The sequence below is a fragment of the Rhinopithecus bieti genome, unplaced genomic scaffold, assembly GCF_001698545.2.
Source record: "Rhinopithecus bieti isolate Rb0 unplaced genomic scaffold, ASM169854v2 scaffold_8350, whole genome shotgun sequence".
NCBI lineage: Eukaryota > Metazoa > Chordata > Mammalia > Primates > Cercopithecidae > Rhinopithecus > Rhinopithecus bieti.
This window is the reverse complement of record NW_016806031.1, coordinates 1,292,449-1,309,044: the sequence shown is the minus strand read 5'-3', so window position 1 is coordinate 1,309,044 and position 16,596 is coordinate 1,292,449. Positions and strand designations below refer to the sequence as shown.

Sequence of the window (16,596 nt, the reverse complement as noted above, 5' to 3'; positions counted from 1 at the left end):
AAAAATCTTGAGGCCGGGCGCGGTGGCTCACGCCTGTAATCCCAGCACTTTGGAAGGCTGAGATGGGCGGATCACAAGGTCAGGAGATCAAGACCATCCTGGCTAACATGGTGAAACCCCGTCTCTACTGAAAATACAAAAAAATTTGCTGGGTGTGGTGGCGGGCGCCTGTAGTCCCAGCTACTTGGGAAGCTGAGGCAGGAGAATGGCAGGAACCCGGGAGGCGGAGCTTGCAGTGAGCTGAGATGGCACCACTACACTCCATCCAGCCTGGGTGTCAGAGCGAGACACCGTCTCAAAAAAAAAACAAAAAAACAAAAAACAAGAGATTTGATAAAATTGAGTCTGCTTTACTTTCTGCTGAATTGCTTCATCAGGTAGATTTCTGTACCAGGGTGCTGCAGTGAGATACATGCAACCGTAACTTGTATAGTTATACTATGTCTCGGATTCAAGTTACATGTTGGTGACAGGTCATGGGATTTTTTTTCTAACTCACTTAAAATGTGTTCTGTATTTTAGGTCGATTTGGTCAGACAACTCCACCACTTGTTGATTTTCTCAAGGACATTTTGAGAAGATATCCAGAAGGAGGACAGATTCTTAAGGTGGGACACATGTCGTGTTCATGTGTTATTTACTTTGATAAAAATGAGATGAAGTAAATTTACTTGGAAGTCCTGTTAGTGTTTAAATTTTTAAAATGTTATCTCGATTCAAATGGCTGCAGTGTATAGCAGTGTGTATAGCAGTGTATAGCTCCATTTGAGAATGGAGTTGATACAAATATGTGAGGTTTTCTGGGGCAAAGAAATGCACTAAGCTACTGGGTGCTGTAATCAGCAGTGTCGCTCCAGGAATGTTCTGTGTAGATCATTGTGCAGGGCATTACACGTCAACCAACAAACCAACCAGCCAGCCAGTCAACCAACCAGCCAGCCAAATACATTCTACAATTAGAGGCTTGAATGCATGCCTATCGGACTCCTGATTTTAGAGATTTGCTTTGTTGGGAGGGTTTATTTAATAGGATAATTATTTTATTTACTTATTTCTTTTCGTAATATGTTTTTTAGTTTGATTATACTCTTTAAAAAACAGGCTGGGCACAGTGGCTCATGCCTGTAATCGCAGCCCTTTGGGAGGCTGAGGCGGGTGGATCACCTGAGGTCAGGAGTTCGAGACCAGCCTGGCCAACTTGGCGAAACCGTGTCTCTATTAAAAGTACAAAAATTAGCCAGGCATGGTGGTGGCTGCCTGTAATCCTGGCTACTCAGGAGGCTGAGGCAGGAGAATCGCTTGAACATGGAGGCGGAGGTTGCAGTGAGCCAAGACTGTACCACTGCACTCCAGCCTGGGTGACAAGAGCCAGACTCCATCTCAAAAAACAAACAAACAATAAAACAACAGAAAAAGAAAAACCAGTAATCATCAAAGAAAGCAATAATGGGAGATACTGCAAAAATTAGATTTTGTGTTTAATAAGAAACTTCCTCAATTGTCAAAGTAGATCAGTTGTTACACATTTTCCTTCTCATTAGCTTGCTTAGTGTTTATTACCTTCAGTATCTTGGCCCTGGTTATATTTTCTAGTTTAGGTTGTAAACTGTTAGGGAATCAGGACTGGGTCTCTTTAACTTGAGAGAGTCTTGCTCAGGTAGACACTCCCTGAGGACTATTGTGTCTTCAGTGATCGTGGTAAGACTGGGTTGTTGGAGCAGTCTGTCTTTCAGCATCGGCACCAGTGGGTCACAGCGAATTCAAAAACAGTTTTTATATTGACTTATTAGGAAAGTGAGGGTGGAATGAGTATTGCTATGAGGTGGTTTTGGGGTAGAAAGAAGTGAATAGAATAAATTTAAAATAAAGGTGTAGTGGTAACAGGAGTAGGTTGTCATCTGTTCAGAAGTGAGCGAGTGTGATCCTTGCTGAGAAATGAAAAAGGTCTATGGCAAACAGCTGAGGGCTACACCTTCCACTTTGCTTCTTATAGATATATTTGTAGTGTAGCCAGTTCAATGTAATCTTTGTTCCTTGGAATGTTGTTATAGAATTAGACTGTTTTAGATTTAATAGGAGTCTTAGAAATCACTAAGACCCACACCACCACCTTCTATGGTGTTTGTGTTTCATGAAACAGGTCCAGAGATCTTAGTGACTTGCCCAATAGCAAATACAAAATGTGTTGTTGGTGTATCTCAGAGTTAGTTTACAAATAATCTGTCAGGATTACGATTTAGGGGAAAAGCTTCCCATCCTATTTTTTGTTCAATTTGAGAATGAGTGGAACCTGGGACGTGGATTTTATCTTTCGTGTTCTACCTCTCTGCTCCCTAAAGTACACATAAATAACAAATAGATACCTGAATGAAAACAAGGTCGAACATCTAAAGTGCTATCATTTTGTAAGTTAACATTGTGTTTCACTACCTATTTAATTCTTATTTCCATCCTTCATGTTATCATAATATCCTAATGTAAATAAGATTGTTAATTTTTAGGGATTCTCTGGCATTGAATGAGGCCTAAAAAATTAAAATCCCATCTGAAATAGTGAGTTATGTAACAAGGAGGAATCACTAGCTGGTAATGAGGCTGTAGGAGGCATGGCTTAGCTGTTCATGTTTGGGGTGGAACAGCTGGTGGGTACCACACTCCAGCCCTTTGGAATGCACTAGGTGAACTGAACACAATCGCAAAACAGACTTTTCACTTCTGCTGCCGCACTCTCCTCCTAGTTATTTTGTTTCATGTGGACATCCTGTCACCTCTGTACTCTGATGTCAGTGTTGACATTGCTGTATTATCAGTTAAAGCTCTCTTCAGTTTTTGCCCATCTGTACTTCCAATTTAGTGATCCCAATGCTCTGGGGGAGTAAAACTCCTTTGATGATCATGGGGTTGGATCTAGGAGCTGATTCTTGTTTCAGATTCTGGAGCTCCCTTCAAACTGACCAGAGCCCAGCGTGATTTTGGTAGGTGTGCAGAAGTGATTGGGGGTTGTTAGGATTGGAAATTTTGTTGAGGCAAATCTTGCAGTTGGCCCTTTCCTTTTTACATTACGGGGAACTGGTCAGCCTTCCACTCACCCACTATTCACCAAACAAATGATAGTGCTTTCTTCTTCATGAAAGGAATGAGTCAGTCCCGACCATCCGGAAGCTTTCAGCTTAGTGCAGGAAAAAGACATGTTCATCTCTCAGGCTCTCAAGAAAGCAGCCAATCGAAGGGTACATATAGATTGCTACTATTTGGTTTTATTGTTTTTCTATGAAAAGGTAAGTTTGGTAAGCAAATGATAAAAAAAAAGGTCTATTTCTGGCAGCCACTCAAGCTTAGGTTACCTGCCACACAGGACAATATGTACAGCTTTTGGAAATAGAATAATTTCCTTTGAACAAAACCTTTGGGTAGATTGTAAATATGAGACAGTTATAAATAGGGCCCAGGATTAATTTGCTAAGTGATAGCAAATTAAAAGGCAAAATTTAAGTTCAAATAATTGGAGAAGGACTTTTCAACCATACTGTCATATGTATGTAACAATTACTTTCAGTAGTAGCCTCACCAGATCTTAAAGGTAATGTTGCAAATAGTGGGCTTCCTTTATTTAAGTATATTAACTTTTTAAATATTGTAGATAAATACAAAGATGGACAGTAGGATTACTCTGTTATTAATTACCATTTTTTGGTATATTTTTTGGTTAGGAATTAATTCAGAATGCAGAAGATGCTGGGGCAACAGAAGTTAAATTTTTATATGACGAAACTCAACACGGAACAGAGTCTCTTTGGTCAAAAGATATGGCACCATATCAGGGTAAGAATCAGTAATTAGGAATAAGTTTTATTGTATGCACTAACAGGCAGTTTTTAATGATTAATAATGCTTTGTTTAATGAACAGTCTAATTATCATTTGTACTTTTGGCATGTTTATGTCCACTTCTTCAGATGTTTTCTCTGCTTTGGGTGGGAAGGTGTCTCCACCAGTTGGTATTTTTAGAGAACAAAGAATAAAATCTGAAAACTCAAAACAAAATGACAAGCATTGTAATGACCAAAGCCTCTTATTCTAGTCAAACAACTTGTGTTTTATATTATCAGTAGAATAAAGGGACACCATTTATGTATAGTAACACTTTCCTGCATTTGGAAAGATGTTGTGAAAGGCCATGCTTTTGTGTATTTTCTGCTTTAGGGGTACCCTTGACATTGTTTGGAAGTTGTGTCATATACTCATACTGATTATAGTAACAGTAATGATAGCTGATGTTTTTAGGGGTCTGCTCTGCTGGTTCTGTGCTGAGCCCCGTATTTGTGCCGCCTCATTGGGTCCCCAGCACTTTGGTGACGGACAGCCCTTCTTATCCTTATTGTGCAGATGAGGAAATGTTGCCTTGATGGCTTTAGTTTCTGGAAGTGCTGTGGCTGTGACTGGAGAGCTGGGCCTGACCTCCTGACTGCAGAGTCCCCACTCCACTGAGAGACTGTCCTTTCCGGAAAGCCTTTGCAGCCTCGACTGTCTGCATATTCCAACTTTAACTATTTTAAAAATAGCAGTCATGCCATTTTTGTGAAACGAACTGGGTCACATCCCCATGGCTGTCCTTGAATTGATGGGAGCATGAGGAGAGGCTTCTGGGGGTGCTGGGAGTGCCCTGAATACCTCAAGTGGATGGAGATGACACAGGTTCATCTGCGTTGTAGGAGTTGATCAAGCTGCAGCCTCAAGATCATCATACTTTATTGTGTATATATTACACTTCAGTACCTTTTTGAATGAAAAATATTAATCATCTTTAAAGTATGATGAGTGAATATAGTTGAATATATTCAAAGACTGTTAGAGATTCTGAAGGTAGGTCTCACAAAATGGATTTCCAAAAATATTTTGTGCAGAAATATTTTATAAATATTACTTTTTGAAGGAACTACTTTGGAGATAGGTGGTATTATTTTACATAGGTGGTATAATTGCAGTATTATTTAAACATTTGTCACATTAATGGGTTTTAAAATCAAACAGGTAATGCCTCGTATAGAACAATCTAGAGGCTGATGAAAAAACAAAACTTCAAACACTTACAAGGTGATTATTAATCTTACTAAAGGATTATTTTTCACCTTATGAAATAAGATTTCAATTGTGCATATGTAAGGCATACAACATGTTATAAGGTATATGTGTGTGTGTATAGTAAAATGGTTGTGTATATACTGAAACAAATTAACATACCATCTCACATAGTTTCTTTAGATAGCAAGTCTCCATAATACATTTCTTTCTTTTTTTTATCATTATTTTTTTTTTTTTGAGACGGAGTCTCGCTCTGTCGCCCAGGCTGGAGTGCAGTGGCCAGATCTCAGCTCACTGCAAGCTCCGCCTCCCGGGTTCACGCTATTCTCCTGCCTCAGCCTCCCGAGTAGCTGGGACTACAGGCGCCGCCACCTCGCCCAGCTAGTTTTTTTTTTTTTGTATTTTTGGTAGAGACGGGGTTTCACCGTGTTAGCCAGGATGGTCTCGATCTCCTGACCTCGTGATCCGCCCGTCTCGGCCTCCCAAAGTGCTGGGATTACAGGCTTGAGCCACCGCGCCCGGCCTCTTTTTTTTTTTAAATTGAGACAGAGTCTTGCTCTGTTGCCCAGGCTGGAGTACAGTGGTGCAGTCTCGGCTCACTAAAGCCTCCGCCTCTCGGGTTCAAGCAATTCTCCTGTCTCAGCCTCCCAAGTAGCTGGGATTACAGGTGCGCACCACCATGCCCAGCTAATTTTTTGTATTTTTTAGTAGAGATGGGGTTTTGCCATGTTGGCCAGGCTGGTTTCGAACTCCTGACCTCAGGTGATCTACATGCCTTGGCCTCTCAAAGTGCTAGGATGCTGGGATTACAAGCATGAGCCACTGTGCCCATATTTTCATATGTTTCATGAAATATATGAAATATTTCATATTTATTTGGTAAATATTTTTCCATTTATCAAAAAAAGATTTAAATATACTATTTAGAACAAATGTCACATAGAGTAGTAACAGATTGATTTTCTTGTTTGCCTTATGTTTTTGGGCATCTGAGTAACCTTTAATTTTCCTTTATGGATTTTGGCCAACAATACTATGTTTCTTCTGCTGCTAGTTTTACCTCAGTGTGTGTCTTTATTTTATTGTAAAACAGTAAGAATTATAGTATGGAATTCACTCTATTCACTTCTCTCTATTTTCCCTTCAAATAAGAGATTTTGTATAGAGGATTTCTTGAGATAGAACAGAACACCCTGGCATCTTTTTCTGAATACCTGCCTGCGCATTTTCACACCTAGGGCCTGCTCTCTACGTGTACAACAACGCGGTTTTCACCCCAGAGGACTGGCACGGCATTCAAGAAATAGCAAGAAGTAGGAAAAAGGATGATCCTCTGAAGGTCGGAAGATTTGGAATTGGGTTCAATTCTGTCTATCATATAACAGGTAGAGTATTAGGCTTTTCAGTCTTGGTATTAGAAAATATTTTATCTTACATTCTGTAATGTATTTGTTTAACTTCAGAGGTGATACTGTTTAAAAGCCATCTTACCCAAATTCTTCTGTCAGTAGCCGGAGGTATGTCAATGAAATATCAGTGCATATTGAATTTTCTGAAATTACCACAGTAACAATACCAAAGTTTTACTTCATCATGTGATGCCAAAAGGTAACATCATCATGATCCAGTGGAATCAGTATATTAAGCCATTTGATGTGAAATTTGAAATACAGCTTTTGAACACAAAATTTTACTATGAAAATTTCAAAACTGCGACTCTTCAAGAGTCAAACTGAGTATTACAGATCTTCTTGTGCATGTTCTAAATATCAGAAGGTTAAACAGGAAGGTATATCTAATGGTACTGAATAACTGAGAAAGTGAAAATCTTTGAGGTGGTTTTGGTATCTCTTAGTTTCCTCTCTCATTCTACTCTTTTTAGACTTACAAGCATTCTAAAGATTACTTTGAAATCATATTTTTAATCTAGAAAGAATATGAGGTTTCTGGTTCCTAGTTACAATAGGAAATACTTAACTCTTAGTGTAGACATCTCTAGGAGTATATGGCTCTTGTAGAATCAAAGCTCTTAGTACTTACTATAGTTTTGTGATAAAAAATTGTGTAATGGAATTGGTCCTTTTAGTTTCAAACTGTGTCTTGCAGAAGGAAAGATTGCACAGGCAGGGCTATCACTGTAGCCAAGATGACCGTATACTTTATTATTCATACTAGGACACCTGTGAGAGTGAAGGAGGGTGGTACTCTTCTCAGACAACTGGCCGGAATTGGAACTGCCCTGGGCACGTGGAAAGTAGGGTCATCCCAACTGTAGCCAAATATTAGTAAGCCTGTTGCATTTACATTCATATGTATATATTCGATTAAATACTATTGACTAAATTACAAATCATATAATAAAAATTTATATGTTAAAATATGACTATTATCTATGAACAGTAATACTCATGTGTCCACCTCTTTGCAAGTTATCCCTTGAGTCAGTGCCATGTAGTGGTTTGTAAATGTTGTGGGACACAGATGTGAGTAGCAAAAGCCTGGAGGCTTAAGCAGGAATGAACTGTGGCGTGAGGGCCCAGCTAATTGCCCAGCACCTGCATCTCAGTGTGGTTTTGATTGCTCATTGAGAATAAGCACATTTGTGTGGAACATTAACTGGAGGACTGTTCTCTAATCCGAGGATTTGAGAATATCATAGGTCACAGGTCATGCTTTTATCTTGTCAGGAGCCACTGGCCTGATTTCATTCGTGGGGGTGCGACTCTGTGCCTTGGGAGCAGGGGTGAGCGTTCCCTAGACCCCACTAGCGATGGATTTAGCCACGTGGTTGGTGGACATAACATTTGCTAACTTAAAATACCCACAAGCTTAGGAGTTGGTGATTGTGACAGCTGAAGCTGTGCTTGATGACCATAGATATTAAAGATTGACTTCACTGGAGTTGCATCTTGCAGGAAGCCGAGGTGCTAAGTAAGCATGTGAGGCAAACACATCACATCACCCTTGGGAGATCCTCACCAAAGCACGCGGGGGAGGAGTTTCTCTCACCACAGTGGGTCTCACACATCTGGTTTTTCTGCCAGTTTTTGACTACTACTCTGTCTTTGGTTGAGGAACAGGCGAAGCAGTTGGTATCAATTTAGAGGCCATGTTATACAAAAGATGGGTATCTTTCAATACTGTAATTAGGCCCCATGTGGTGAGATGCTCCCAGCATGAGAAGTGCTTCCGCTCCAGAGGCAGAGAGGTTGAGACACTTGAGGGAATACACCTTGTGAGCTTCAGAGCAGGCACTCACTGAGCAACACAGTGGGCAGAGCCGCCCGTGTTGTACTGCTCTCTCTCCCTTCTCACAGAGTCTCTGTGGAATTTGTAAAGTTGAGCTTAGGATGCAGCCCTGTTCTGCTGCATTGGCCTCACATGGTGGTGGGAGCTAAGTGTAGATATCCAAATACTCTGCCCATCTTTTGTGTAGTGAGTTTTTGAAGATGTCTTCTGGGTTTTCACAATAATCATGCAAAGTCTCTATGCCTGGCATTTGTTATTGGATTGAATCAAAAGAGAAATCATTTTTCATATTCAGAGAATTAAATTTCTGAAGGTAAATTAAGTTTGTGTTTAGATAAATCTGTTTTAGCCTTTTAATGACTCATGCTTTTTCATACAAATATTTATTGTAATTGTAATCATAACTGTCCCTAAAATTTCAGAGTTGATCATGACTTAAATTTTTCTTTACAGATGTTCCTTGTATCTTTAGTGGTGACCAGATCGGGATGCTAGATCCTCATCAAACACTTTTTGGCCCACATGAATCAGGCCAATGTTGGAATCTCAAAGATGACAGTAAAGAAATTAGTGAACTTTCAGACCAATTTGCACCATTTATTGGCATTTTTGGAAGCACCAAGGAAACGTTTATAAACGGCAGTTTTCCAGGCACATTTTTCCGTTTCCCTCTTCGCCTGCAACCTTCACAACTTAGTAGTAACCTCTACAATAAGCAGAAGGTTCTTGAGTTGTTTGAGTCTTTTAGGGCAGATGCAGACACAGTGCTGCTCTTTCTGAAAAGTGTGCAGGATGTTTCCTTGTATGTCCGAGAGGCTGACGCAACAGAGAAACTGGTGTTTAGAGTGACTTCGAGTGAGAGTGAGGCACTGAAACAGGAGCGGCTGAATTCTGTAAAGATTCTGGGAACTGCTATAAGTAACTATTGTAAAAAGACTCCAAGCAATAACATCACCTGTGTAACATATCATGTAAATACTGTTTTAGAAGAGGAGAGTACTAAGGATGCACAAAAAACATCTTGGTTGGTGTGTAACAGTGTGGGTGGGCGAGGGATCAGTAGTGAGCTTGACTCTTTAGCTGATGAACTGAAATTTGTCCCAGTCATTGGAATAGCCATGCCTTTATCAAGCAGAGAGGATGAAGCAAAAGGAGCAACATCTGATTTCTCAGGAAAAGCATTTTGTTTTCTTCCTTTACCGCCTGGTGAGGAAAGCAGCACAGGACTCCCAGTTCACATCAGTGGGTTCTTTGGCCTCACTGATAACCGCAGGAGCATAAAATGGAGAGAGCTGGACCAGTGGAGGGACCCAGCAGCCTTATGGAATGAGTTTCTGGTCATGAATGTTGTCCCCAAAGCTTATGCTACTCTGATCTTAGATTCAATAAAACGTCTGGAGACGGAAAAGAGCTCTGATTTCCCCTTGTCAGTTGATGTTATCTATAAGCTTTGGCCCGAGGCGAGCAAAGTCAAGGTGCACTGGCAGCCGGTGTTAGAGCCTCTATTCAGCGAGCTGCTGCAGAATGCAGTGATTTATTCAATTAGCTGTGATTGGGTCACGTTGGAGCAGGTGTACTTCTCAGAACTTGATGAAAATTTAGAATACACAAAAACCGTGCTCAACTACCTCCAGAGCTCAGGGAAGCAGATTGCCAAGGTACCAGGGAATGTGGATGCTGCTGTTCAGCTCACGGCTGCCTCTGGCACAACACCTGTGAGGAAGGTGACGCCTGCGTGGGTGCGGCAGGTGCTGCGGAAGTGTGCACACCTGGGCAGTGCTGAAGAAAAGCTTCACCTTCTGGAATTTGTGCTTTCTGACCAAGCCTACAGTGAGCTGCTTGGGCTGGAGTTGCTCCCTTTACAGAATGGCAATTTTGTCCCCTTCTCCTCATCTGTATCAGACCAAGATGTCATTTATATTACCTCAGCAGAATATCCAAGGTAGGGTTCCCCTTCTAACGCTCCTGCTCACTCTTGGGGTTCCCCTGCTCCTGCTCAGTGTGAGAGTCCTTTGTTGTGAAATTCAATGGTTTTCTGTGTCGATTTTATAGTTAGGAAGACTTTTGCAGCAATGTATTGTTAAAATACCAACGGATACCTTTTATATTCTAAAATGAAAAGTATTCAAATGTTTATCAGTTAAAAGTTATCTAAGCAGTTGTTTTCTTGGAAATTTCAATAACAACGCTGAAAACAATGTTTATAAAGTGCAAATAATGACAAGGCCAGATTAGTCACTAATGAATTATTTTGATGATATTTAAATTAATGAAAATAGTATATTAATTCTTTATAAATGAGGGTGTGTACTGACATTTCAGGAAATAAAATTAATTTTACTGTAAGATATTAAGAATATTTCTGAATTTGAGTAAGGTACGTGATACCCTCACATTTTAAAGCAAAGTCTAGCTAATATTTGATCAAAAATATTGTAATTTGATTTTACGTGTGCATTATAATTTATGTAAAATAAAATAGCTTAACTGACTTGAAAATATGTGATTGATTTTTTAAAATCTGGGAATCGTCGGAAGATTCTGATAATTGCTGTTCTTTTCCCTTTTCAGGTCCCTTTTCCCAAGTCTTGAAGGAAGATTTATTTTGGATAACTTGAAACCTCACCTTCTGGCTGCTTTAAAGGAAGCTGCCCAAACCCGAGGTATATAGTTTAGTTTTCTTTTAAATAAACGTCTTTATAAAAATAGAAGTTTTTAAAAAGTTTTCTGTTATTCATTTTAGACCTATAAATCAACAGGTTCTTATGGTTCAACCTAATATACTTTTTGTGTTTTAAGATGTTTCAGTTACCAGAATGGCATCTAAGAGATGCCATCTAAAAGAATCCAAAGGTGATAAGTGTATTTAAAAATCTGTCCTGTCATGTTGTGATGGTGTAGTCAACATCTTATCCCTGCATGGTGCTCTACAGTTTTTCTGGTGCTTTCCCATTTCTTTTTTCATTTGAGCCTCCCTCACAACTTGTAGCTCATTTGGTAATGACAGTGATTATTAAACTTCACAGACGAGGAGAGAAAGGTTAGGATCATGGCCGCCAGCCACGTGCAGGGAGGTCAGGTCTTCCCCTTGCCCTGTCCTTGCTCTGTTTCTGACACCACGGCCCCTCTGTGGTTTTATGTAGTTACGATGCTGGGTTTGCATTAGGCCTGATCAGCTCCTGGGAAGTGTGGACAAATTCAATTAGCTCTGTGAAGGGGCAGGAAAAGGGTGTTGTGGGGGTCTTAAAGTGATGGGTGTCTGATAAGTGTCCTGTCTTTTAGGGAAAGACAGTAATTTGGGGAAAACAGTCAACATGGTTCTAATTTTAATACTATCTTTCAACTTCTGCAAGCATCCTTTTCCTTGTGAAACTGTTACCTGAGCTGTTTCTAAGGGAGATATTGTCTGAGAAGTTCTGGGTTTGTCCTGCTCCTCACATTGTCAAGCGTACTCTCTGATGTGTCTTTTGTGGAATGTACTTTTCTCTTGTCCAAGATAATGACTTAGGGAAAGTTGCTAATCATTGTACACCTTTATTCGTTAAAATATAAGTGAGATGAGTTGGAATGGGAGAGGCAAGTTAGGTCGGAGTTAAAGTGAGACTAAAAGAAAATGAGCATATAAATGTTGTTTCCCATCAGGGATCTGTATCTATGAGTTGGTAGCTGTGAGACTGACTTTTCAAACATCTAACTTACTCATTTAATTGTAATTGTCATCTTCAAAACAGCCTTTCTGGAAGTCTAAGCCCAGATTCCTATAACCCTGCCAATCTTTGCTCTAACGTTTTGGAGCTCCCTTTTTTTTTTTTTTTTTGAGACAGAGTCTTGCCCTGTCACCCAGGCTGGACGATCTTGGCTCGCTGCAAGCTCTGCCTCCTGGGTTCATGCCATTCTCCTGCCTCAGCCTCCCAAGTAGCTGGGACTACAGGTGCCGCCACCATTCCCGGCTAGGTTTTTGTATTTTTAGTACACGCTTGGCTAATTTTTTTTATTTTTAGTAGAGACGGGGTTTCACCACATTAGCCAGGATGGTCTCAATCTTTTGAGCTTGTGATCCACCCGCCTCGGCCTCCCAAAGTGCTGGGATTGCAGATGTGAACCACTGTGCCCGGCCCTTTTTTTCTTTTTTATTAATGATGTGTTAATATTTTTGTTAAAATTTTGTGTTGAAATATAAGATACATATAGAACAGTGCACATTTCATAAATGTAGGCTTAGTGAAATTTTACCACCTGAGCATACCCATGTAAACCTAGATCAGAACACAGGCGATCACCAGAAGATTATCAGCCCCCAAAACCCCTCTCTTGCCTTTTTCAATCTGACCACTCCAGGGTAGCCACGACACTGGCTTTAACAGCATAGATTCACTTTGCTAGTTAATCATGCTTTGTATAGAAGGAGCCATGTGGCATATATTCTGTGTCTGGCTTTTATTTGCTGTGATGCTGGTGAGATTCATCCAGATCGTTGCATGGAACTGTTAACAATTCTTTCTCATTGTTATAGTATTTTACTGTGTGGTTTATTACTTTATTTTAAAGACAATATTTTTGTTGGTGGCAGATCCTTTCTGAGGTGGATGTGGATTTGGAAATGGCCAAAAGTTAATTCAGGGCCACATCAGGTGAGAAGGGTGGAAGGTCAGCAGAGCATTCTGCTTTCACTCAGCATTTTCCAAATATCTTGTGGCACAGAGTGTGGCTACAATTTGCTTCTCTAGCCCTGGGTGAATGGGGCAAACCTGTTATATTTTTAGGGATGAGATAAATGTATAAATTAATGTACAAAACTTGACATCTTTCGAAGTTACATTTTTCCACTTTTATTTTCTTCTTTTTCTCTATTATGGATTCACATTTGTTATTTTGGTGTCATAATGAAGCACTGTGTTTTGTTTCTGGTCTTGGTTAATTTTCTTGGTATTGTTACACCAGATGTTCATCTGGTGTTTTGTTCATCACACATCACGCGTGGGTCACTCCCAGAAATTGTCTTGATGATCACTTTTCTTTATCTAGATTTAAGAGTTAGGCTCCTATTTTCATGATTATTTAATAAGCCTGATAACTAGCTGTATTAGTCTGTTTTCATGCTGCTGATAAAGGCATACTTGAGACTAGGTAATTTTTAAATAAAAAGAAGTTTAATGGACCCACAGTTCCACGTGGCTGGGGAGGCCTCAGAATCATGGCAGAAGGCTAAAGGCACATCTTACATGGTGACAGGCAAAAAGAGAATGAAAGCCAAGAGAAAGGAGTTTCCCCTTATAAAACCATCAGCTCTCTTGAGACTTAGTCACTACCACGAGAACAGTATGCACTACCGTGAGAACACCACCCCCATGATTCAGTTATCTCCCACTGGGGGTCCTTCCCACAACACATGGGAATTATGGGAGTTGCAAGTCAAGATGAGATTTGGGTGGGGACACAGCCAAACCGTATCACTAGCCTTTAAACTTTTTTAAACCAGTCACATGGGTATCTTCCCAATCATTTTTACCTCTGTGTTCCAGACAAAAATTTGTTTTGATACAACTTTATTGCCATTCATGGTTTTACTGTTTTGAGAGCATGATGATACAGGGACTTAGGGGGAGCCAGTAAGTGACACCTTGCTTGCCTTTCCTGAGTTCTGAGTCAGTGAAGACATAGCAGAGGAATTCAGCAGATGCATGTCAGAAGCCACCTCTGTCACTGATTCTTGTGCTATTGGAGATTATAGCCGTGACAGGCATTGGAATTCTGTTGACTCCCAGAATGAAATGGATTAGCTCACCAGTCTAGTCACAGGTAGTCCTGGAAAGCTACAGACTTCCTTCCAGAGGTCCTGCCCCTACTAAACATCTGTGCCTATGAGTTCTGCTGAGCCTGTGCAGATGCTTTTTCTCAACTTACCAAGCATATAAGTCATCTTGCTTTCTGGTATGGGGCCTGTTGGGGGAATTAGTGAGTACAGGAGAAGAAAGGCAGAGTCTTATGTTTATGGAGCCCCCTTCATAAATGGTAGGGAACATCACAGACATGTAACAACATTGGATATTTTTTGCTGTACATAATGATTACTCCATTGCTTTGCTGACACAGAGCACTATGGACTTCTGTTTATGAGTGATCGGTAAACACTGATTGGCCAGTCTGGGAAGTACTACTGCATAAAATGAAAACATATGTTTGTTCTGCAATGGAAACTTTTCCTCTAATTCTGTAGCTCAAACAAAATCTGTCACATTATTTAATAATTGTACCTTTTCCTTGTATTACATTTAAAATCCTTAGCTAAATATTGAACTACTGCTTGTATTTTTAGTGTTTACTTCTATGGCCCCTTTCATTAGCAGTGAAACATGTTTCACTATATTCCATTTCAGGAAAAACAAAACAGACCTCGATCTTGATTTTCTTTCTTGTATTCTATCATAGTCCAGCTTCCAGAAAGAGTTGTCTTATTGTCTGTACTTCGTCTTTATTTATTATCACTCCAAACAGACTTTTGCTTCCACTGTCATTCCACTAAAATAGTCTGGCTGTCGTCACTAGTTAATGATTTTTCTGTTACTCAGCTCAGTGGACTTCTCTGTTTCTTTTACCTGATCTCCCAGAAGCTTGGGATTCCTCTTTGAAGCCCTCAGCTGTGATGATACCATACCTTCTTGGCATCCACTGATTTTGCTTGCTTCTCAGAATTATTTGTGAACCTCTGTTCCTCACTTTACTCCCTAAATATGGGTTAGTGTGGGGGCTTCTTCCTCAGCTCTTTTACTTTGTTCCTTTCTTTGAATACATTCATCCACTCCCATGAAAGCATTAGTGACCACCATATCTTCCGTCACCACCCTCGTCTTCAGAGAGGTAGTGTAGCAGAGATTAAAAACCTGGATTTTGTAGTTACACAAATCTGGGCTTAAACTTCGCTCCTCTATTGTGTGACTTTGAACAAATTTTCTATCCTCTCTGAGCCCCTGCTTCCTCATCAGTAACATGGTAATACAGTAATATCCTTCTAAGGGTATATCTGAAGGTCCCCAGGATTTGATTACATAAAATTCAGGATTGCTTCACTGCAAGCATAATGAAATAAGGATTGAGTGGAGGATGGGAGCAATCACAACTTGCCAGTTGAGTTGTATCCAAGTTTATGTTACTGCAGCAGATCAGGTTATTGAAAGCTTTGTTGCGATATTGTACTCACAGCAGGCATTATGCTGAAGATCGAATGATGAATACATAATACATATCGTTTAACACAATATCCGGCACTTAATACTGACAAATAGTAGCTGTTGTTAGCATTTTGCACTTGGAATCCCGTAAGTATTTCAAAATCAACATTGCGAAACTTTAGTCTTCATCCTCTCCCCAAATCTGTTTCTCATTTTGAGTGATCCCATTGAAAATAACACTACTGTTCACAAGATTGCCCAGGAAAGAATCCTTAAATTTTCTTCTTTGTTCCCCACAATCTCCAGGATCTGCTGACTAAATTTTCTGTGCCAGTCCCGTGGTCTTACTCCACTGCCTATGGCAGGTCCTCTAATTTCTCATTGTTACTGGATTCTTGCAGTTGATGTCCTTGCCTACAGCGCTTGGGCTTCATCTGATTATGTCACCCTCCTGCAGGTTTTCCAGTGGACACTGAATCTATCAGGAGAAATCTAGCGCTGCTAGCATGAACTAGGGGACTTTCCATGCTTGTGAACTTCCATGATTGTGGAGTGCTGTCTCACTGGCCTTGGTGCATGCAGGCACCCTCTTCTGTTCTGATTAGACAAGCACTTGTAGGTTGATGAACGTGAATCCTCCCTAAATTTCGTGAAAGCAGAGAGACCTCTCAGATTTGTCACCACCATCTAGCGCAGTGCCTACTTCAGTGTAGGTTCTCAGTACTTTTTTCCCTGCATGGAAGTTTTCTCATCGCTGCAGCTTTGTACATGGTGTTCCTTTTGCTTAGAATACTTTCTTTCCATCCTCTACTTTGCCCAGCTAATGTTTATTCATCGTTCAGTACTGAGCTCATGTGTCACCTCCAGGAAGCTTTCTTTGACATCTTGCCCTGTGCCTCACCCCTGCCCTGCAGTCTGAGGTGGATGCCTCTCTTTTGCTCTTGGAACTCAGTACACAGTCCATTTGATCCTCTTTGTTTTATTAGAATCATGTTTTTACTGTGCTAGACTGCAACATCCTTGAGAGCAGGGGCAATCTTTATTTTTATATTTCCAAGGTCTGGCCGAGAGCCTGCTTGCCAAGTTTGACTGGACAA

The 16,596-nt window shown here is 40.4% G+C and overlaps 1 protein-coding gene across 1 annotated transcript in view; it reads left to right on the top strand.

The window, feature by feature from the left end:
* Positions 1-522: 522 nt before the first annotated feature.
* Positions 523-16,596, top strand: part of SACS (sacsin molecular chaperone) — a 35,715-nt gene continuing 19,641 nt past the window's right edge. The window contains 5 exon segments of the mRNA XM_017874487.1: positions 523-608; positions 3,711-3,822; positions 6,320-6,466; positions 8,784-10,272; positions 10,902-10,993. Coding sequence (XP_017729976.1) covers positions 3,807-3,822; positions 6,320-6,466; positions 8,784-10,272; positions 10,902-10,993 — 1,744 coding nt within the window. The 5' untranslated portion in view covers positions 523-608; positions 3,711-3,806.